Source organism: Gymnogyps californianus, chromosome 3 (genome assembly GCF_018139145.2).
Source record: "Gymnogyps californianus isolate 813 chromosome 3, ASM1813914v2, whole genome shotgun sequence".
Taxonomy (NCBI): domain Eukaryota; kingdom Metazoa; phylum Chordata; class Aves; order Accipitriformes; family Cathartidae; genus Gymnogyps; species Gymnogyps californianus.
Genome location: NC_059473.1, coordinates 93,792,512 through 93,817,460, shown reverse-complemented (window position 1 = coordinate 93,817,460; position 24,949 = coordinate 93,792,512). Strand labels below are relative to the sequence as shown.

At 39.0% G+C, this 24,949-nt stretch overlaps 1 protein-coding gene across 5 annotated transcripts in view; it reads left to right on the top strand.

The window, feature by feature from the left end:
• KCNQ5 (potassium voltage-gated channel subfamily Q member 5) overlaps positions 1–20,506 on the top strand; it is a 295,136-nt gene extending 274,630 nt beyond the window's left edge. For 4 of the 5 annotated variants that reach the window (XM_050893934.1, XM_050893932.1, XM_050893931.1 and 1 more), the window contains 4 exons: positions 9,676–9,784; positions 18,026–18,157; positions 19,038–19,164; positions 19,565–20,506. In XM_050893934.1, the coding sequence (XP_050749891.1) occupies positions 9,676–9,784; positions 18,026–18,157; positions 19,038–19,164; positions 19,565–20,506 (1,310 nt within the window). The remainder of the gene's footprint in view (positions 1–9,675; positions 9,785–18,025; positions 18,158–19,037; positions 19,165–19,564) is intronic. The other variant, XM_050893933.1, reaches the window with a different exon arrangement.
• The last annotated feature ends 4,443 nt before the right edge of the window (positions 20,507–24,949 follow it).

Below are 24,949 nucleotides of genomic sequence, written 5' to 3'. Positions count from 1 at the left end.
CAACGGCACCCATTATTTCAGCTACATATGTGCATTTGCAAATGGAATCCAAACCTGAGAGAGCTTTGATGGCTGGAGAGATCTTTGGTGGCATGGCTGCATATGCTCTCTAGAGCATTTAACAACGGTGCAGGGGAGTGAAATTGAAAACCAAGACATATAATCTGATTTTAAATACATCTCCAGAGTCTGGTGACATGTGGCTCACAACTGCCAGAACTCTTGGTGAAGAGGACACCCTGCACAAATTAAAGAAGGTGCCAGGATGCTGTATTTCCAATCCCTGTTGTCAGTCTAAAAGGGAATTATCAGGACCAAGCAGATCAAAGGGAAATCTTCACCAATCAAGAATGGTAAATAGTGAAGCTTTACAAAGTGCACTCTTAAAAGGATACAAAAATCGTATAGGGTCATGCAAGAGCCTCCCCCAAAGGGATGCCACGCCACACAGGCAAAGGTGCTGCCTGCCCTCGGAGCCGCATGCAGCCACCCCCATGCCTGTACACAAAGTGAGCCAGGAGCCACTTCTGGCCCCAAGGCCTCCTCATGCAGTACGGCTTGTGTCCCTGCACCAAAACCAGGGAAACCACAGCCAAACTGCCCATGGGGAATGGCCCCTAGCACATAAGAATACCCACTGGCAGGGGCCAAACCCGTGCCAGAGTCTGTGCAAGCGATTAAATAGTACAGGTCATCTCATGCCATTGCTTAAGGCACTGTGCCCGTGCCTCGTTGTATGTAGCATCGATCCAGCCACAGAGACTCACCTCACAAAATCTCTCCTTTGCAGACACTGGTGTTCCTGCCCTGGTTTTTTTCTGCTTCTCTCGTTTTCTGAGGAACAGAACCTTTTCTCCTTAAATCATGCTCCAGTCTTGCACCACCACAGCTGAAGTAATGAATTGATATTATGTTGTGGATGCAGTTTTCAGTGAGGAACAAAAATGCCTTATTATACTTGTTTTCTACCATCCCATGCTTCTAAGCCTCTGCATGAGTTATTGTGCCTTTACTGTAACCTAGAGACATTGTGTGGCTTTTTGAATAAAACATCAAAAGCATTCAGCACTGGAGATATTACAAACATATTTCATTTGATTAATTAAAAAGAACTCTCTAAGGAAATATTTGATTTCTTGCACCATCCCTGAACATTATACGCTCACACGACCTCTAGCCTTTCATTCCCTACAGAGTACTTGCACAAAATCCTCAGGGTAGAGTATATTATAAGAGCCATGGAAAGAATGCAATTGTGCATTTCAGCCCCCATGTCCTCAGTTAGTACCATATAATTTATGTATTGCAAAAATGACAGGTTTTCCTTTCAGTAGCACAAACATCTTGACCCTGTATAAGGTTCACTTGATGTGGCAAAGGTCCTTAGTTTGGTTGCTTTTACATCTCAGTTAGCTTAAATTTGCTGATTCAAAATGAAGCTGCATGATGTCAAAACAAAGCTGCTCAATTTGTATAAACCCCATATGATGGGACTAAATGACATTTTATTAGCAATATATCAATTTGTGCTAGACCAGAGATTTATTTTCTTGTGATTGTTTAACTCGATGATAGAGCTCTCGTTTATTACCATTGTCACTGTAATTAATTAGAAAGATCTGGCACTCTTATCTAAGCTCCAGGTAATTTTTTCATTTTGTGTAAATAAGTACAGGCCATTGGTTTTGAGGCATTATTTTAGTTTATTCCAACCAAGGTCCTGGCCATATGAGTCCATAGTTTAGTCTCTCTTTTTATAATACATCTTGAGGAACCTGCTGTGCACCATTGCTCACTGGACTGAGTGCTTACTCGGTGGTCACAGGTGAATGATTAGCAAGCTCAGCTCCATGAAGGACAGCAGACCACCACACAGGAGTATGATTTGCATGGATTTCAGATAACCTTATCTGCAGCGAAGAGTAAACAAATGAGTTAAGAAGTCATTTTGAGAGGATGCTCATAAAACTTCCCAACCACCCTGTAACACACTTGCACCAAATCTGAAATATTTGAGGAAAGTTCTCATTTTTATAAAGCGTTGTTGGGGAAATCCTTGATGGCTTTTTAAAATAAAGGACTCTCCTGTGGCTACCTGAATCTAAAGCTGCCATCCTCCTCTCTCCCTTTGCCCATGGTTACCACCTCCTTCAAACAACAGGACCTGGAAATCTCCCAGGGCGCAGGATCTCTGTAGACCTTATAGAATATCAGACATCATATCAACTGACGTGTGCTACAAGGTCTTGCAGGGAGACAGTCAATCAGGTGTGACATTTAGCTCATTAGTCCACAGTTCTAGATCTTATCATATATATCTGCAATTTTTTTTACAGTTTTAACTTCTTGTATGCGGTGTATATAAAATAACAGAGCTGTGTATCTAAAAATAGGCTAAAATCATACGTTTAGAGTCACGTAGCATTTTTCTTTCTTACTCTTCTCACATGGCCATCTAAACTTGCTGGCTAATGTGCCACTATTTATAATAAGATAAGCCATTTTAACTGCACAATTATTGTGCATATAATGAATTGTTTTTAGAAAGTCTCCTGGTCCTCCATATCATCACTCAAAATGAAAAGGACTCCTTTTTAATTAAGTAGTGGGAGCTGTTCCATGAAATATCGCCAGTGCAGAAATTTTTTGAGAAGTTAAATAATAACTAAAGATAATTGAGAGTTGTTAGAAGGGAATGCTAGAGTTTTAGAGATTTGGAACTTGCCTGCATTATATGATAACTGATATAAATTAGGTTTCTGACCTTAAAAAATTGTACTTACCAAGAAAGGAGACTTGATAATTATATGCAGAATATGTAAAAAACTTTCCACCAATCCTATCTTCCATTTTGGCCAAATCTGAGCTTTTTTAGAAATGCTTTCACATGTAAAATGTTGTTAGGGATATTCTTTATGATATTCAGCTTCATACTGCACTGCAGCTACTGAATTCCAGTTCTGATGTTCTCTTCTCTTCCCCATCTGGAACGTTTTGCCTTTTTCAGGAGAAAGACAAGGGAGAAAGGAACGGGCTATGCATACAGCACTACTGCACTCCTCATAGGTACTGCCTGCAGGGTAGAGGCTCAGGTCAGGCAGAAGGGAAAGGGAGCTCCTACAAGCTCATGCAGAAGTGCTCCTCCTTCCAGGAGGTGCCAATTTCCTTCCTTTCCTGAGAAATTGCTTTCCAGCATGGAAATGGCAACCATTTCATAAAAGCTCCCTGTAAACAATGTTTTCAAATGTTGTCATCCTTATTCCCTCTTTCTTAATTTTGCCACTTGAATACTGTTGTGCGCTACCAGGGATTTTTGTGTCATTTTCTAGACAAATATTAAGCATCTAATGTGAAGAGCACGTAATGGAAGTTTACTTGTCCTGCCTCCTTCCTTCTTTCATGATTAGAAGAAAGCCTTTTCCTTTTTTTTTTCCAGGCATCAAGGAAATAAATACATAATTCACTCCCTTGGGCCTCCTTTTTCTGGCCTCTGCTCTGGAAAGCATGTAAACATGGGCTGCTGCCTTTCCCTCTTTGGGGGAGCTTTGGGCATTCTTATCATTAAGTATGTGATTAAGTTCCATCCCAATTAGTGTTGCTTTTTTCAGTTGATTTTTCCTATGGAGCTTAGCAAGCAATCACAGTAAAACAATTTATGTGAACTCTTTACTGAAAGAGAGTCAGCTTGTTGATGTTTTAAAGCACAGGAAAATTTGAAAGAAAATTACTTCTAGGGGTAGTGAAGCGAATTTGTATTCATGGTTCAACAAACAGAAAAATAATGAGAGCTTGTGAAGAAGTGAGAAGTTTCATGAATCAAATTTAAACAAAGGCACTAGGCTGAGACACATTTTATTTTGATAAAGGGAAATTGCATGAATTGTATAACATAAACCATGAAGACATTTGTACTTAGAATAACTTTTGAGGGAAAAAAGTAACTGAGATTTTGTGAAACATTCTGTGCATTATGACATTTGTGGAAATACTATAAAATATGTAGAGGATATCTCCATTTTTTAGAGAATATAGGCTAAATCCCTAACTCCCCACAGCCAATGCTCAGGGTGAAGAAAGGCACTTCAAAGGCAGTGTAAAGCTGAGTGAAATGCACCTACCTTGCAGGCATCCTAGGCATTACCTAGAGCAACATAACAGGGGCTCTATGTTGCTTGCAAAAGGGGCTGAAAGAACAGAATAATGAGACTGTTAAGCTGCCAGCATTGCTTCTTGAACAAGAGGGGTCATCTGAGCTCAGTAGCCATTTAAGAGTAAGGCAGTTTGGAGTCTAACGCTAAAGCAGTTGCCTGGGCACCCCTGCTGCAGCAGACCTATGTATCAGCACCTCCCACAAGGACAATCTGTCCTCCAAAAGCTTTGAATTTATATCTAACTTTACTTGCCCAGAAGTTAGATGCACTGAATTCTCCACTTGTTTTCTTTCTGACCGCTCATGCAGAAAATGAGTTTGGAGATCAGCGTGTCACGTTGGGGTGCCCTGCACTGCTGCCCTGGGCTCTGTGCTCGGATGAGGCTGCTGAACGGCGTGGAGAACAGGCTGTGGAGCTGCATTATGAATTGCTTGGACTTCAGTTCCTAAGTTGAACTCTGGATTTTGAATGATAAACTACGGCTTGATGTAACTCAGCACCTGTGAAAATTAGGCCATCATCCATTTTTCACCTTGAGTCATGCATTACAATAAAAATTAATTAGACTTTTCCAAGTCAGTGCTTTTTTTACCAAGTTGACCCAACACTGTGCTGTAACATGAATCATTAAGAGTCATATGCAGACTGTCAACTTCAGGCACCTATTTAGGTTTTGCCATGTCTAAAAGGTGGGTACTCAGCCTCAGCAGAATGATTTACATCACCCACATGAAGAGCCCTAACTACCTCTTACGCAGTCAGAGTAAGATCTAAGTGCTTCCGAAGGCTTCCAAAAAACAAGTCAAAGGGTCTATGCTGGGATCACTGTACGGATCACTATGTTAGGAGCACTTCCATAGGACTATTCATGGTGTTGGCACATGCACTTATTAATGCTGGATTCGTTTTGCTAGCATATGGCAGTTCCCAGAAAACAAATTAAAGAGCACAAAATCTTTTCGATTCTGTTAAACAGGCACATAATTACTTGAATGTTACTGACATTGAAAGCATGGAGCTATGAGGGTGATCAGAGCAGTGTTACAGTTTTCCTGACGCCAAAGCATGTTATTAAATAACAGAAAACACTTCTAAGAAAGGACACATGATATTTACAGAAATAATAAATCAAGCCTTGTGCGTAACTTTTGCACAGGGCCATATGAAATGCAGCTACAAACTCGTAAATTTTTTGTTGGTGACATATAATGTTTCAGAACAGTGTAATTTTTCACCCATCCATTTGGGGTGATCATAAATGACTGGAGTTTGCATGAAGAATGCATAATTACTGTGACAAACAGGGAAATATCAAGATGATTTTAATGACTTGTGCATGCCTCTTTTCTATTTCTTGGTAATTGCTGATTTGCTGTGTGATTAAATCAAAGACTGCTCTTCAGGAAGAAAGAGGAAGAAATTAAAAAGTGGCAAAGACAAGACTGTAGCCCAAAGTAAATAATGTCAAAGATTGTAAGACAACGGCAGATGCCTCATCAGTTGTGAAATAAACACTTTCCAGATTGACATTTAGGATCAAAACACATCCTGAATTGTAAAGATGCTGGTATTAGAAAAGGAGAATTGTTTCTGGATTGTCAGACTGGCTGACACCCCTTCTTAGGGAGACTTGCAGGGTGTCCTGGTTTCAGCTGGGATAGAGTTAATTCTCTTCTTAGTAGCTGGTACAGTGCCGTGTTTTGGATTTAGTGTGAAAATAATGTTGATAACACACTGATGTTTTAGTTGTTGCTCAGTAGCACTTAAGTTAAGGATTTTTTCAGTTTCCCATGCTCCGTCAGCAAGCAGGTGTGCAAGAAGCTGGGAGGGAGCACAGCCAGGACAGCTGACCCGAACTAGCCAAAGGGATATTCCATACCACAGGATGTCATGCCCAGTATATAAACACAGGGGAGTAGGCTGGGAGGGATGGATCTTGGCTCTGACATCAGTCAGCGGGTGGTGAGCAATTGCATTGTGCATGACTGGTTTTTTTCCTTTTTTTTTTTCCCCCTCTTCTTTTTTCTGTTATATTCCTTTTCATTACTATTATTATTATTATTATTGTATTTCATTATTATTATTGTTAGTATTATATTTTACTTTAGTTATTTAACCGTTCTTATATCAACCTAGGAGTTTTACCTTCTTTCCCGATTCTCCTTCCCATCCCACTGGGAGTGGTGGGGGAGTAAGGGAGCGGCTGCGTGGTGCTTAGCTGCTGGCTGGGGTTAAACCACGACACAGGGGTATGTCTAAATCTGTATTAAGAGACACTTTGGCCATTGTTGAGACCGGATTCATGAGCTGCCCAAGCAACAGTCTTGAAAGGCCTGTTTAGCTGGTGATGGAGGCTCCTGGAGAGAAAGAAGGACCAGTGCTAACCCTAGGAAGGCCTGGCAGAGTGGCCAGGTTCATGCAGAGCAGCTACTGCCTAAGGTTCCTTGTGGAGCCCGCTTGGACCATGCACAGCCACCCCAACGGAGAGCAGGAGACACGGACAAAGGGTACGGGGAAGGGTGAAGAAGCAGATGTGTGCAGGGCTAGGCATGAGCTAGCACCAGGGGGTCTCCCTGCCCCATTAATGATGGGAAGGGCTCTTTCTGGGAACAGGCAGCAGCTTGGAGTGAGGCTTGTTGGAGGCCGTAGCTTAGCCCTGTCTGGGATCTGGCAGGGATTTTAACAGCTGGAGCTGCCAAAGCAGCCAAACTGACCCAAACACAGCCCCGACCTCAAGGATGAACTCGAGAGGGACAGAAGCAATACAAGTACATCTCACCTCGTAACTATGTCGTACACAACATGAGCTTCCACCGGAAAAATTCATCAGAACGTGAACTTTGATTTCAGTGGTGTTTTAAGCTGGAATTTTTTTCCCAAATTGTTACTATGCATTTCCCAAACTTTTTCCCGAGTCTGCTCAGTATTCTAAAGAAACATGAATGTTTCCCATATGAATCAAACAAGGTTTATAGCCTTCCACAAGTTTTATTGACATGTGGTACCGAGTGCCTGCCATAATGAAGGAAATTCATGTCAGTGGGAAGATTAGAAAGAAAAAAAGAAGGTGATTTATTAGGAGCGGTATCTCTTCTTAAAGCTGGCTTAAATTTCTAAGAATTTTCCAGCATCTGTCTAAAGATTTTGCTGATTTTTGTATCCACGTGTGAGCAACATGGAATACTACAATTGCACCACACTGTTCTCAGAACGGTTCTGCAAAGATATACTGTGTTAAGGAAGCCCTTTTATTAATGACACTGTACTTGGCAAAGGACCCAGGAACCATATCAGTGAGAGAACCATTCAGAAACATGTTTATTTTAAACTTTCAAGTTGGAGTCTCCTGTTTCACTGGGCTTACATAGTTGTAGCTCTTGTGACCTTAGCAGAATTATTCCTAATTCATACTGGCATAACTGAGTAGATTCAAACCTTAGAGAGCCACTGGAAATACCAGTAGCATAAAAAGCTCTGGTTTTAGTACGGCACTTAGAAATGAGCTGGGAGATTTCAGCACTGGGAGAAGTAACTGGAGAGGCTGATCACCTGGAAAGTCAGTGTCGTGGAATAATTAGCACCTTCAGAGAGGGGTTTTTAGGTAGTGTATACACCTATCAAACTAATCACATAGTTTATTTTAGCTAATCACATTTCTGGGCAGGGATCCAAATGTTAGTTAAGCAGGATAGGTGGAGACATATATATTTTATCAATAAGATAAGCCAAGTCAGTAGCAAAGCTTGTGAAAGAGTGCGAGAAAAAAGTACTCTTGTCATCATTGTAGGCATGACTTACAGTAATAGTATGGAAGGGGAGATTTCAAAGTTTTGTGTAAAAATTTCGCTTTTACAATGTAAAACTGAACCTTTTTAAGGTTGCATTTGATTGTTTCATGTGTAGTTAAATATATTATTAACTTGGCTATAAACCATCTTTCTTTCTGTATTAAGTTGATCTGTCAAAGATAAAATCTCCTGCTCTTCAAAGCTACAGGAGATGTTCCTCATGAATGTACCAGGTTCACCAACAGTCAAAAAGAAAAGATATTCTTGAGGGTAATGAACTAGCCAGTCATCAAAATAAATTATTGTGGCCAAATATTAAATCTGTGAAGACAACAATGCAGCAATACCAGTTCCTGAAGATGCAGCCTAGTACAACGCCGCTTATGCCAAGATGGCATTCCTATTAGATTTAAAAGGTACCATGAAATTTCCAGGCACTTCTGACTGACAAAGAATATTTTTCTTCTTTAATTTACAGTCTTTCTGAAAAAGGAACTTGCAAAAAATGTCCTGCAATCATTTGTGTCTGATTGAGCTTCAAATCTGCTTATAATAGAAGCCCCTGAAATGGTTTACTTGCAGTGTTTCTGGATGACTAAGCCTACATTTTAAATAACAGCATGAATGTAGGCAGGGACATAGGACTAGGAAGAAATCTCCTCCATTACTGGGAGTTACTGAATCCCATTCTTTTTTCTCTATTTCATGTCACTCTTTCATTTTACACTCTCTTCCTCATGAAGCAGAGATGCTTACATGTCGAAATACACTGACCTTGGGTGAAATTCTTCACCTGGGCACTTGGACTTTATGCAGTTAAAGAAAGATGGTTTGGGAGGAAAAAACATCTACCCCCAAGAGTTGTCCTGTACTTCACATGCCTTCGAGACATATATGACATATGGGCATCCACTGACCCTGCCCTCCTTGCTCCGTTCCCATTCCAGTGCATTTTAAGTTTGTAAACCTTCTTAGTCATGCATCAGTCCCTGTTTTCTTTGTGTATTGAGGTACACTGGGCATTTCTGAGGTTTCTAACTAATTCTCAAATGGTAACTCTGCAGAGGCGGTGTTAGGAAAGGGTAGAGGATCCATTTTTTTCAGGCAAATAAATACAGTAACTTGGCTTAAGCTCCTATTGGAAAGGAAGGCTGCAACAGCTACATGGCTCTGAGGTTTAAGGTGGCAATTGATCCATGATAGATGTCATTCTCTATTCATTTCTGGTAAAAAGGTACTTCATTTATTTTCATCTGTAATAAAGCGTTGGATCATTCCACAGCCTCCTTATAAAATGAAATGGATCTTCTCCTTTGTCTTCAATGTCAGGTTGATCCATAGAGGTAAAAAAAATAACAGTTTAATATTAACTTCAGCATCTTTTGATTCTGCCATTACATCTGTTAGCTCACCACTTTCCGTTAAGACAGAGAATGTGATGAAAAACAGTGAGACATCAGGAATAGACATACTGGTACTGAACTATTGATTTGTTTGAAAAATAACAGGGCTTTCTTCCTTTCTAACTTTTACTCTTTACACTGGAGACTACCCAGGCCTTTTATGACACAAGCATACACACACACAAGTGCATCATATAGTTTGTAAACTGATGAAGCTCTGTCTTATTTAATTGGTAGTCCTTATTTTTCCAGAACCACTGTGCAGGTGGTTAGAAAACACTAAGGAAGAGATTTTTAAATGCTGCTTGTTCAGTGTTCTCTTGTATTTTGCAGCTGACACCAGTCTTGGAACAGATGATGTTTATGATGATAAAGGGTGCCAGTGTGATGTGTCAGTAGAAGATCTCACCCCTGCGCTTAAAACTGTCATCAGAGCAATCAGGTGAGTAAAAAATACTGAATGGATAAATATTTGAGGTTTCTTTAATTAAGATACTAATTAACTGCATGTCAATTAATAAATATAGTTAGTTGAACTTATTACATGGCTATATTTGTTACATAACTAATGCTAATATAGTTTATTTATGGTTCCTTTTCATCAGTATTTTAATTAAAAGTTAAAATATTTTATCTGTTCTGTTATCAGCTTTTCAATGTCTAAAAATATTACATGATTTGACTCAGAAAAGAAAGAGCATAATGAATGCTGGTTTCCACTATATTTCCTGTAATCCAAAATACTGTAATGTAGTTTGATGTAGTTTTACTCAATGTGTATCACCTTGCCTGGAAAAGTTATTTCCTTTAAAACTTCAGGGTTTTATTGCATTTCCATATTCCTGAAACCGTCTGTCATATGACTTTTATTGCAACTTTCTTCTGGTAACAGCAGAATAATTACGTTCATTCAATTGTGCAAAGCCTTGCCTGCCACTATCCATTGAACTAAATATAACCCCCGTAATTGAAAACTAATAGTCTCCTTCTTTTCCAAGAAAGTAGCAAACTGCATTGAAACTTACAAAATTACCTGTATTGAAAGCTTAAACTTAGCATTCACCCTCCTGAGACTGCCAAGGCTCTTCATCTGCCTGAATATTTTGAAGTGCAAATCCTGACAGGCAAAATCCCCACCATAAAGACTAGATCGACAAGCAAGGAGAGCTCAAGCATTCTCTCTCTGCTGGCAGCAAACCCGAGGTTATTGCTGGGGGTCACCCCACTGGCTCTGCATCACAGTCACATCAGTGCCCGGCACCTTTCTTGGCAGGCAGGCAGGCAGGCAGGCAGGCAGGCACGCAACAGCCACAGGGGGTTTCTGCAAAACCCTGTGGAAAGATGATGTTTTCCTGCAGGGACACTCTCGCCTGAGTTTTCTCAGCACTATGGGAAGAAAGAACTCAAGCTCTTTTTATCAAATAATTTCATACAGTGATAACCTCTAGGCTACTTGTATTTCCTTTCCCTTTTTCCACTGATTGCCAATGATGACAGATAGCAAGTAAGGCTGTTTCTAATACTTTTCTACTAGCACAGACAGCTTGACAGATCACTTGCAGATGTCTGTTCCAACCATTTTTCCAACCTGCCTGGAAATGACCTCACAGGAGGTGTCAGATACCAGGTCCGTGTCCACAGCCACTGCAACTGGCAACTCAAATGTCACCACTGAGAACCATCTCTTGCCAGCAATGTTTCAGCAGGTGACAGAAATCCTTCTACACAGTGGACACCCACCTACAAGGCAGGCCTATTCCTTCAAACGGCAAATGCTCAAATTAGGAACAATCAGCATAGTCTGTTGGCTCTGGTGCCAAAGATCCTTGTCTGTGATGTTGCATTTTAAACAGACTGGTTGACTCTTGGCTCCAAGTGCACCTTGCCACTGTACTGGCAAGTGATACCAATGGTCCTCTCATTCTTAACACTGTCCAAATTCCTTAAGATCAACTTGACATTTTAACACTAAATTCACGGAGCTTGTTTTCAAAGGCACCATTGGATTGTTCAGTGCATCACCTGTACCTCTGCTTGGTTCTCTTGGTAATTATCAGCTCAAATGGAAAGTAACCAAATGTGAAGGACATAGTTGGCAAACTTTCTCCACAGTGCCATCCACAGAAACGTTCTAATAAGAAGAGCAAAGATGCAACAGTTTGGTGGTTTCAGACATGCACTATTTAACTGATAAGAGTCAACTTTTTAGATTATCTCCAGCTTTTTCTCTGTACACTTGGCTTACCAAAACCCAACTCATTTCACCACTGAGACTGAGAATAAGAATTCTGCATTCAATTCAATTCAATGCTATCAATTAGCCATGAATCTCTCCCATCTCTCCCTGCAAATGTTAGCGTTTCACTAGATTACAAGTGGCACATACGTTTTGCTTCAGAAACATACCTTTGTTTCAGATCTGTAAAGCAGTAATATGCCATGATCTTCAGACTTCTGTTAAATGCTATACCTTAATCTCTCAAAATCAAGACACTGATAATTTAGTTCGCTAGGTAGCTGATACTCCTCTTTCTGATTATTCAGAGTATCTGTTACCTGACTACACTGGGATCTATGCAAACATCTGAAGAAGGATCTGAGACACTATATAGTAACTGTAGAATTTCAAGATGATAACATCTGCCTATATGGAAACTTTGTGCCTCATTTTGAAGTTTGTTTTTAGCAACGGCTTTGAATTGCAAAGGCAATGGCGGAGGGTGGAGGCTGATTTTCCTTTCATGCTGGTATACAAGACAGATGAAGAGCAGGTACTTGCATAGCTTCATGAGAAACACTAAGCAAAAAAAAAAAAAAAAAAAAAAAAAAAAAAAAAAAAAAAAAAAAAAAAAAAAAAAAAAAAAAAAAAAAAAAAAAAAAAAAAAAAAAGAATGCCAGTATGCGAGCCATAGTTAACTATTTTTTTTTTTTTTTTTTTTTTTTTTTTTTTTTTTTTTTTCTGCACAAAGCTGAAAAATGAAAAAAAAAAAAAAAAAAAAAAAAAAAAAAAAAAAAAAAAAAAAAAAAAAAAAAAAAAAACAAAAAGACCCAAATATAAGCACACACAGTTGAATCCATTCTGGCTACATCACCTTGAAAAATTGCAATAAGGGAGAGTAATTATTTCTTCCTGCTTAGAGCTGGGTACAAATTGTTTTACAATGATACAAATGGTCCTTTTGTTTTGGGGAAAAAATGAAATTAACAAAATTAATTCATGCCTGTGGGTTTACAGAAGTAAGGCCTCTCAGTTTTGGAATCAGAAAGAACTGGGGTGGTTTTCTGTGAAAGGAGCCTAGAATGTGCTGGTTACTCGCAGGCTGGACAGCCTTGAAATAGCAAAAGACAAAAACTGGTTTATTTATAATCTTTCATTTTGGTAATTTCAAGGTGTACTGCTTCAGTTTTGACCTTGCTTACTTACATTTTTCTCAGGACTACTTTATTCTTCAAAACAACTTTTTAATTTTAAACAAGCAAACCCCCAAACTTTCATTTTGAAATAGTCAAAGCAGGAGATGGAGAAAATAATCCTTTCCTGAAAAAATTCTTAACTTATTGGCCCTTTCCAAAAATAGGACTCCCAACCAGTCCTACTGAAGACTCACTGGACAGACCTGTCCAGTAACATGTCAAGCTGTCAGCCTCCTCTCAAAGCTCCCCAGGCTGACTCTTCCACAGCCCATCTCTTGTGCTGCTCCCTCCATGCCCCCTTACTACAAACTCTCTGTCAGGAAAGATCAACTGAGGCAGTAGGGAAAGTAAGGAAAAGCTGCTTGATGCATTTGCACAATGTTGGGTGCGTAGGGAACAGATGGGTAGCGTGGTGACACGTGGTGTGCTCCAGAGCATGCCTTTGGCCAGGCCAGGATCAGTCCTGCTCTTCCGCAGCCTCCGGCTGGGATCAGAGCAGTGCACAAAGCAGTTCTTGCTAGCGGTACACTGAGCCTTTGTGCCAGCAGGTTTTGTAGTATTACTCAACCGGCCCTAGTCTTGTCGTGAACAAAAAGCCATTAATATCCTGCAGAGTTCCCGGAGACTAACAAAAAACATTGCATTTTCCAGCTCTGTTAGTTCACAATGATGAATGTATATAAAAGAGACTAGAAAGAAGATGAGGATACCCTGCTTCCATATATTGCGATATCTCTGATCATTTTTCATAGCAAGAGGCACTAAATTCTGTAATACTCTCCACAATGGAAATGATGGAATTATTTTACTATTTATGGAGTATAAAATTAGATTTGAGAAGCATAAATAAATATGCAATAGGAAATAACTGCAATGGCAGGAAGATGAACTTGCTGACCTAAGAGGTCTTTTATCTCTTTAACTCTAGTGATTGCATAGATATGTTTTCATTTGTTGTTATTAAGAAATAATAATAATAAATGTAGCTAAAAGTAATGAAACTTGAGAATTCTTGAGCTGATAAGCTGTATAGTTCAATAGTCATACATATTTAATAGCCAAAGAAGGAAAATATAATTTACCATTTATGATCAGTCTTTGAAATGTTTCTGCTACACCTATAAAATGTATTTTTAGCAGCCATAATGAATTTGTTCAATGGTGGTGTTTCAGAATCCTCTATTTCTTTTAAATCCCAACACATTGTATATTTTCTGCCCAGATGGTCTTCAGAGTCTAGGCAAGGCTCTTAGATGTGTCTTTGGCTACGACAGCACTGTGCTTGGGAGAAAACAATGTCTCTGGCTCCTAGGGGATGGGTTAGTCCAGGTCAAGACCCAAGAGAGGAGGCAATTTTGACCCACTCACCCCACACGTAGTAGAAGTATCTCTCAACCACCTTTGTCTGTTGGCCTCTCTATATTGGATCCTGATCTCTCCTGCACGTTGCAGTTTACCAGGAAGAAGGGTTATTTGGCAAGGTAAGGGTAGAGAGATGGAGGAACCAGCACAACTAGATCTGTGGGCACCTGCTTTCCTGATGTAGTAAGTGAGCAAACAACCTGTGGTCGCCTCATCTAGCTATGGGTAAAACAACCTGTCTTTTAATCTTCAAAGCAGTAACCATGTATGAGTTTACCTGAATCCCAGTAGAATGAAGCTCCATTTCTTCTTGAGATAGTGACAAGACTGACAAGATACGAGTTTAAAAAAATAACATGAGTACGACAGGGCTGCACAGAGGATTAGAGATGTTCTGACTTGGTGCCAGTCTCAGTAAAGTGCACTGATGACAAGCAGAATAGCTTTTAATACTGGAAGGGGCAACATGAATGGAAATTAAAATGCAACAAATGCCAGGAAAGATATGCAACCTGCACGTTCAGAAAACACTGTCATTCTAGATCAGTACTGATCCTGCATTTGACAAGAGTTAAATGACATGGATGCTGCTTTTGGCTGCTAGGGGTCAATAAGACAAAAGTTGGTATTGGACCTGTAACTTTCTACAAATTACCAGGGCATGTAAAGATTAGTGGGACCTGTGGTTTAGATGTTAACTACAGGCAAAGCACGTTGATATATTGGTCTAATTCAACACAAAAGACTTTTTTTCTGCTCTCCTCTGGATGCATCATTGAAATAGGCTACTTTTTATGGCTAATTCTCGACGGAAAATTGTCACGCTTGTGACTTGGGTAGGTTTACAACCGTGTATCGTCTACGACATTAGATTAGAGTTATAAAATACCACCTCGCTACACGGCATACAGCGATTTAAAAATAACAAATAATGTCTAAAAAAGTCATGGGGACTACACGGTTTTGTTCTTTTGGGTTAATTCTTACTTTGAATTACTGCTGTTTGGTCAGCACTAGCGGTTCCGTATTGCCGGTGGCGACTCGGTTTAGTTTCTGATGAGTCTTGTTTGCCCTCTTGTGGTATAACTAGAAAAGACAGACCGAGCTGTTTGCCCTGTTCCTCCTGTTTGTGTTAAGTCCTGGTGCTTCAGATACTTGGGGTATGAATAACTTTGTGCTCATTTTCCCTTTTTTTGTACAAGTAGGTTACCCACCCGAACTGAACCCTTCGTTTTTATTACACAGGAACACACCAGAATAGGCAACTTTTTATTCTAGAAGCACGAATGAAGGAAGCTCAAAGGCTTTTTTGTTCACTATTGTTGAATATGCTCTATACAGTTGTAATGATCTTTCAGGATGGGTGTTCAAGCCTATCAAGTTCAATTACATAGTTATTTCAAGATATAGAAAGCCAACTGAGCTTTTAAAATTGACAGTAAATAACCATGGAGAATCAACCAAATTTAATAACTGCAAAGCAGTTGCTAGGCTCCATCACTGAAAGAATTCAGGTTTTCTGTTTCTTAATTAACTTGCAGGCTTTTAAAATGCCAGTCTTCTATAACCCTTCAGGTTTTTGCAGTTTATGTAAAATTTCATATATTTGAAGCAAAAAGAAGTAAGCAATATGGGTCTGTTCCAAACCTTGCTGAAGTTAATTAAGATGGCATCACATGAGCTAATACCTAAACCAGAAATAGTACAGTTACACCTCACTGGTATAGCTGTGATGCTTTCGATCCTGTGTTTGACTTCTGAATATTATGAACAAACTGCCTTGATAAGCAAAAAAAACTGTTATAAAGCTGCAAAGCAGTAAAGAAGACTTTTGTGCACAGTGATTAAGAAGCTTCTATGGCTGTTAATAAAAATTAGTCTTCTGCCTCTTCTCCTGTAAAATCACCCAGTTGTGGTAAATTCAGTTGTATTCAATTATGCTATTAATCCTCTGGCTCTACTTTTCTAATAGAGTTTCATTTTTTTACTTTATCAAGAACGTGAAGTAAAAAATTGTGACCACCAAAACGGAGAGTATAATAACAAAAGAATGATACTTTCTTGTATGTCAGCTACATCATTTATTCTTTGTAACCTGAATAAAGAACTAGATTCCAGGAGATGGTCTGTGCTGTCAGTGCTATTATGAACAGAACATCTTGGCATCATTTGACACCTAAAAGAAAAAAAATCTGCATGCCAGCTTCAGAGGCCTTCAGATTACAAAAGACGCCAAAAGCCATTAGCCTGTAGAACTGGCTGACAATGGAAAAGAGGAAAGTGCATCATCTGACATATTTAAAACTGCATGGAGATCAGTCCTGAACTGTCAAGGTGATGGACTACTCCTAACAGGCCTCTTCCATTTTTAATTTCTATAATCAGATTCATAGTTCAAGCTCTATACCAGTGACAAGCAATCTCATTTTTAACTGGAAGTTACCAGCATGGAAAAAATCAACAACCTAAGCACTGTGGGAAAAGGCTGATATTATTTGGAAGAACATTTATGTATGCTGCAGAAATCAGTAGAGGATCACTATATACTATTAATCTGTCTGTACATACCTGTTATCATAATGTCTGTCCTAACTATACAAAGTATGGTTTTCCTAAATTCCACTAAACCACTACTAATCTGTTTTTATCACAGAGCGAGAGCCATGTTTTGGTTTTTATTATAATTCATTGTCTTACAGCTGCTAAATACGTATCTTAGTAAACACAGAGGGAGTATATTAGCATGAAATATTGGCATTTGAAATAGGATGCCAATTTACTGTCTCTGCTTTTTTAATTGTAATACATAGCAAATAATCAGCAGTTTGGCCCTAATGGGGATTCATAAGCTCTGTAACACAGACCAGAATGGCCAACACACCTGATCCCTTGGCTTCTCTCCCAGTTCTTGCACGGTTCTCTCTTCTGCAGTTCTCATGTAAACCAAGGAGAACTGCAGGTTTTACCAGCTGACCTGGAGAATTGGCTCACTGTCATTTACTTTCCAAATTTGTCATTTCTATTATTTAAAATCTGCGATTTAACATCAAGCTTTTCATTCTAAGAAGAGCTACTCAGTGGACATCACATATTCACATAAGCATCACAGAAACTTGTGCAAGTCTCACATAAAAAACATATGTCATTCATCAATTTTGGATATTTACTGTTATCTGACACTTACTATTCTGCAGTAAAATTCAAGGGAAAAAATCACCAATGCTAATTAAACAATAATTCCCATAGATTTCAATATGGAACAAACATGAAAACTTCTCTTTAGCCTACAAAGTTTGATCTTAAGTCAGCAAAATAAATTTAAAAAAATACTTAGGCCTGAATGTTAATTAAAAATAAAAATGGATTAAAAATTAATTGGGTGCATAAATTTAAATTTTTTACAAAATGGAAAGCAAAGAACTTAAAATGAGTGCCAGAAAAAGAATACTATTATTTATGTTTGTGTAATCAATTTGTTAGAGAAATCTTTCCTCTAACAAGGACAGAATTAGCTTAAGCAGAAATGTATCTTACAGAATATCCCACTCAAGTCAGTGGGACTAATCCCAGATTTAAATTAAGCATGTACTTCAGTACCTTTCATATCAGGCACCTAGCATAAAAAAGCCAAATAGGTGTATACCGATAAACTAAACATGCTCTGCACTCTTTAAAGTAGTGTTACCTGATCTTTCTTAAATAACGATTCAAAGGGATAGCTACAATGCATTTGTACTTACACATTTGTACTTACAAAAACAATTGTGTAAAAGGAAAAGTTCACTTGCACAAGCTGTATTGAAAATATCTTCCATTTAAAAATTAGCTGTCAGATTTTGTCAGTGGAATATATTGTATTGTTTCACAACTGTTGAAGACTAATCTATGAAATGCTTTTTCCCCACAGAATTATGAAATTTCATGTTGCAAAGAGAAAGTTTAAGGAAACACTTCGTCCATATGATGTCAAAGATGTCATTGAACAGTATTCAGCAGGTCATCTAGACATGTTATGCAGGATTAAGAGTCTTCAGTCACGGTAAGGAAAGAATAATTTCTGCTCTGCATAAGCATCTTACGTCATTCACTGCATAATGAATATTGGTAACGTTTAACATTTCTGTGTTATATTTGGGTACAAATTGCCATCCATGCTTCAGCCCAGCCTCTCTTTCTGTGAACACAGCTGAGCCAGAAATTACATTGTGGGTAAAACCAAACAAAAAACCATGTATCTAAATTGTCCCCAGAAAATGGAAGTCTGAACAATAGAAAAGGTAATCCTTTATCTGTAAATTCCATTCATAAGCAAGGATTTAGTCAGGAGGTTGCCAAAAGGATGAGGTGGACATTGAGAATTGCCTTTTTCCATCCCAGACTTTCTCTCTTCACATAAAAGAAATTGGGAACTACTGGTAATGTAGTATTTATGTAGTTTTTATGTTCTAGATTCCCAGCAATAATAATTAAAAAAAACCAACCAAACCACATCATTGCATCATGTGTATCATTACTAGCATCAGGGCTGAGATTCCTGCTTCAAGCTGAACACTTTCCCAGGACTCGATGCTGCTGTTAGGATGGGAGAGCTGAGGGTGGCACTGGTATGTCTGTTCCTCCACAACATCAGGCTGCTGGAGAGGCCACATCCTCTCTCCCCTCTCAGCAAGTCTAGCCCTGGCTCTCCCAGATGATGGCTAAGTTCTGGCCCCTCGTTAGTGCCAATGGAAAAGCAAAGCAGTCTCAAATGCTCAAAAATCCCTTTTTTTCTTTTCTTAATTAATAAAATTAAGTTTGTCTTCTTTCTCAAGTGCTTTTCTGAAGTACTGTGATTTTAATTTTTAATGTACGGATATAGCAAACACTTCTGTATCATCACTGTTTTCAGGAATCACAGCAGCTTTTGATTTCTCTTACAGCGTTGACCAAATTCTTGGGAAAGGACAAATCACAGCAGATAAAAGAAGCAGAGAAAAGAATCCTGCAGAGAATGAGACAACTGATGACCTCAGTATGTTAGGGCGTGTAGTCAAGGTGGAGAAACAGGTAGAGTGATTATCTGTGTCGCTTTGTCTTGCTCTACTGCTCATGCCTTTTGTGTATTTTATTGCCAGTTTCAAAGGCTGAACAGGTAAATTTTTTTTTTCTAATATCTGCTTCATTTACATGTTGAAATAAAATTGATATGAATTGTATTACCTTAACTGTCTTCCATGTACAGAAAAGTAAGTAGGGAAAAACCGCAGGTTGCTAGATTTTTTTCCCTTTTATCAGCTTGCTTCTGAAAAATTTACATGGCTCTTGACATTATTTTTCAAGGGTCAATAGCATATACCAAGCTCCTTCCATTTTTCTCCTCAGCAGTCACATTTTTCCTTTGCTTGGGTTCCAAATATTTAAAATTAGTATTTGGCATTAACGTTAACCTTTTCCTCTCCTCCTATAGGTACAATCCATTGAGTCAAAACTGGACTGTCTATTAGATATTTATCAACAAGTTTTGCGAAAAGGATCTGCATCCGCGCTCACTTTGGCTTCGTTTCAAACGCCAGCTTTTGAGTGTGAGCAGACTTCTGATTATCAGAGTCCATCAGACAGCAAAGAATTGTCTAATTCTGCACAAATTAGTGGATGTGTATCCAGATCAGCTAGTGCCAATCTGCCTCGTGGCCTACAGCTTATACTGACACCAAATGAATTTAGCACTCACGCTTACTATGCTTTTAGTCCAGCTATGCATAGTCAAGCAACGCAAGTGCCAAACGATGGACCTGCAACAGTTAATAACACATCAAACCAAATAAACCAGGCAACTAAGCCAGCAACTCCAACAACATTACAAATACCACCTTTCTCATCAATGAAGCATATCAATAGGCCTGAGCCCGTTCATATTATTCCTGTAACCACACAGGAAAATATTTCCGATGTCACCGCTTGCCTTGTTGCATCAAAGGATAAAGGACAAGTTGCACAGCCCAGTGCGACGAAGGATCTCACATGGAGAAAAAGTCTGGATACAGAAGGGGAACCTTTGCTCTCAGTTAAACCTGTGGTGCAAATGGATTTAGGAAAATCTTTATCTGTACAAAACCTTATACAATCAACAGAAGAACTGAATGTACAGATTGCTGGCAGTGACTCCAGTGGTTCCAGAGGTAGCCAAGACGTATACTCCAAATGGAGGGAGTCAAAATTATTTATAACTGATGAAGAGTTGGAGACAGAGGCAGGAACAGAGACTACTGAAGCCATCTCGCGTCCATTAGTGGAAACAGCTCTGTCTGCTGACTCTCTAAGGACTGGAATATCAAGATCATCTCAAAGCATCTGCAAGCCAGGGGACGGTACAGAAGCACTCAATCTGCTCCACGTCAAACTTAAATAACAGCTTGTGGGCTTTCTTCATTGGCTGGGTCATTCCTCTAGTCATACATATCATAGCATGAACTGTTTTGAAAGCCTTTTTAATAAGATAAAATCACAAAAATCAGGATGAATCTGCAAAGCAGTTGAATGAGCCCATATCTCCTAGTTGCATGAAAATGCATGTTTAAGTGATGGCTAACATTCAAATTTACACCTACAGTACGGCAGCCTTTCATGTAGTACAGTAGGTTTAAATAATGAGTTGCCTACAAAGCTAATGCTGCAGGATGTATCAAAAAGCAAAAATTTGAGCATTTAGACCTAGTGCCGTTTCTACAGGGCAGAAGTAAAAATCATAAGGTTTAAAGCACTTTGCTGCTGAACTAATTAAATATATATATATAATGTCCTGATTTAGATGATAGTTTATGTTTACAACAAAAAAATTATCTACAGCTGCTAGCAAGGTACCAAGGAAACCAGTAATATGGGATTAGAAATGGCTGCCAGTTGCAAGATACACACATTAGCTCATCAGTAATCAGTTATTTTTAACTTTGAAAAACAGTACGTTAATATCCATCCGATTTTTGGTGATTTAGCGCTGTGGCAAAAGTACCTGACACACCACTATCATGTTGTTCTTTATAACAAGAACATTGTTTTGCTATGAGAAGTTTGTGTTTTAAGGATTGGGGCTGGCCTCAGAAGTGAATAACCTGGGTGACTGCACTAAAAATTCAGGGGAATCTCTCCTTCTTCCAGTCTCATTGAGGAGCTATCATCTTGTGAATCTGAAACATTTTGGCAGCAGGAGGTGAGGGAAGGAAGCAGGCGCTGCCTTTATTGTAGAAGCAATATTTCCTTCTGTGGAAATTTTGGCAATTTTCCTTGCAGACCCAACCAGATACCATGACAGCACTTCATAAGGCTGGGAAAGGAGGGAAAATGAGGAACTGAAATACAGAGTAAAACTAAAGAGGACAGAACAGGGAAGAGAGAAAGACAACACAATCAATGAAGAAAAAAAAAGAATATGGATTTAGATGGGCAGGAAGGGAAATGATCCCAGAAAAAGAAACAAGGAAGGTAAAGAGGCAAGAAGATATATTTTTTTTAAATCCAGCCTGTCAGTCACAAATACTAAGTGCTATTTCCAAAAAAAAAGCCATGTAGGCAATCAGAAATGGAAATAGAAGTAGGGAAGACCACCTTAACTGAAAAAAAAACCTGAAGGCAAGGGGTTTTTTTGTTTGTTTTTGTTTGTTTGCCTTTTAAATAAAAGGGTAGGGGGAGAGAGGGTAAAGTGGTCACACTCTTACAGCTCAACACTGTGTCCCAACTGCAGTCATTTCTTGTGAACTTTCCAAGAAGGGACCTTCAGACTCCCTCCTCCTAATACTTGAGTTTTCAAATTCAAAGCCTACATCAGACCGAGCATTCCTGCTTGATACATCCTCTTTCTTTCTTATCCTAACCTACACTTCACTTCTGCTGATGCAGGAGCAGTGTTAGTGCCTATCTGCACATCCCCAGCAAGGCTTCGCCACTGGGAGAACCCCTGTGGAGCCTAAACAGGCTTTCGCTCTTCCCAGCTGAACGAGGTTTCTGTGTGTTGCCTCCCCTCAGATTTACACCCCACCTGCACCGCTGGCTTGTAGACAACCCGACTCGGGCTCAGCTTCCCTCTAGCAGCAGGAACACCGAATGTACAGGGGTGCCAGTGCCAGCTCACTCAGGGCAGTGTTTTCTCAAGGCCCAGACCTGCTGGGAACTTACTATGTACATCAAAAACATCACTCCAGTCTTAACCATGGCTAAATGCTGTAGATTGTATTGTGAAGGACTTGATCTGTTTACTATGAAACCATTGTAATTTCTGCTTCCATATTTCCTTTACAGAAGTATTCCTGGATGTTACATGACAACCTTATTATGTGAAAGTACATGCAAACTGTAGAGTGTATATATTGTGTTGTTATACGGGGTCCACGGATGGTACACTGTGTTCCATGGCTTACGCCGGAGCAAACTTCAGCTGTTAAATCCTGAAAGACACCTTGAAGCACAATTTCTTCACCACTGATTTGCCATATAATTTACCACATTCAGCCTTTCCTGCTTTTATGTGCAGTCTGGGCATACTAAAGCCTGATTACAACAGTAATTTTGTGAGAATAGGTTTTTTCCCACATCTCAGTTCATTTAACTATTAACTTATTTGAATGTCTGCCGTTTATCCAGACAGATCTGTAAGTTTAAAGTACTATCCAAAATTTTAAAAGTTACAAGGTTTTTTTAGGCTTTCCTTTCTTTTTCCTAACGGTTTATGGTGCCTTTCTTGCCTTTCATATGAAGCCTCCTGCTGGCCTAAGCATAAACCTGCACTGAGGTTCAGTTCAGGAGCAGGAGATCGGGCACATGGCAACTGTGTGTCAGGAATGAAACTCCCTTCCCCTCCTTGACGAGATCGAAAAATCGAGGCATCGTGAATTGGACACCACTCTTCCACCTTCATCTGCATGAGCAGATGGTTGCACCCCCATTGAGCCCGGAAGGCGTCAATGGGAGAACTGAGCATTGGCCCTGCCCGTACCGATTCCGCACAGAAACAGGGCCTTGGGTTTTGCTGATAATTTATCTCACGGAAACTTGGTATTTTTGCCTTAAATGACATGCTTGAGTCCTTCTAATTTTAAGTTAATTTATTTAATACAATTTTGTGCACAAAAGAATGAGTTCTATAAATTATGTATGAAAATGTTAATGTCTTTACAAAGTACTAATAAATCCAGAAGATCATATCTTTTCAAATTATGGTTTAAAATCCTGATTTTTTTTCTTTTATGCTCACCATTATTATTTTTGTAGCTGCAAGTCTTATCATATAGGAATTTTTTAACATAATATTGATAGAAAATAGAAAGAGTCGTGAATATATGAAATTCTGGAGAGGAAGAATTGTTTGTTTGGATTTTTATAAGCTTTGCTCATATTTCCTCATGAGGAGTTTCCTGTTTCTACGCTCTCTCTTTTAAAGACAGTGTCTTTTGACTGACAGTCATTTATTGGTTTCACAAAAGAAGGACCTGTCTGGCTTTTCAAGTCTTGTCCTGAGCTGCTTATTAAAGTCCAGCTCATGACAGCTAATAAGAATTGTTCACGAGTAGGGACAAAGGACAATTTTTTTTCTGATTTACAGTCCACTTGAGGATTGTTGAAGAGAGAATTTGAACTTAAGTAAGAGCTTCAGGAACTAAGCTTTATCCAAATAACTGTTTTCTGATCAGCATGTTTCTTGTACCAGATTGAAGAGAGAACTGAAAAGAATAGTTTTGATGATTATTATTTGTTTAAAAATGTGTATTTGCTCCTGGCTTATATGATCTCTACTTTTTATTTAAATATGAATATGGTGTTTTAGCCTAGGGTTCAAGATTGCAAAGATCATACACTTTTATTCACAGTGCCCACAGTTGTTCCATATGTTTTTGAGATAATCCTACTTAGAGTGACTGCTCTCATTATAGTATGGTGATGAGTAATTCACCTGCTCTTCTGTGATAAGACAAATCATACTGAATTGCTGATGTATAGTAGAACATCTGATGTACAGTAGTATTTCTGGATTGGGACCTGCAGTCCTTACTCAAGCAAAAATTCTAGGGAATTCATTCATTCTATGGAATTCAAGAATTTTTCTTGAATCGGGAGCTCAGATTCAAATCCTTATTTTGTTGGGCATCTGTTTAAAGTGAAAATGGTAATATTCCAGTTATTTCCTGAGGAAACTAATACTTAGCTGAATTTACCCATGTCACATTGACTATATAAAAAATAACGCACAAAGTACTGATGTAAAAAGGGAAGAAGAGAAGGGACATTTTTAAAAAGCACAGAGAAAAGGAGAATAATCAGAAAAGAGGAGTAAGCAGGAAAAGAAAATGTAACAGCAAAGGAACGAAAAAAGGGTTTAAGCACCTGAGGCTAAATTCATCCTTGGATGGCTTCACTGACTTCAATGAATTCACTGCCCAACTGGGTGAAGTTCAGCCTCCATTGGGATAATCAGGCTCAGTTCCACTGACCTTAAAGGAACTGAACCCACCTATACCAGGAATGAACTTGCCTCTCTGGGCCAACTTTTATCCTGACTCATATGTCATGCAATCCTTTTGGATTCATTAGGTTTGAATGAAATACAGGTCAGAAAAGAATTTGCCCCAGATATTTCTGCTTCACGTTTTTTTTCAAGTGTGTTAATCGACTTAATTCAAATGGATTACAACATCACACAAAGTGCTGTCACTGTCTAAAAAGGTGAATTGGTTTTTGAAATAAGAATTGTCCCCTGCAGCGTCAGTGGAAGCATGTAATATTTTCCTGTTCATTCATCTGGATGCAAATGTGGCCATTCATTCAGCTGTGGCCACACACAGGACAATTCCAGACATACCCAATA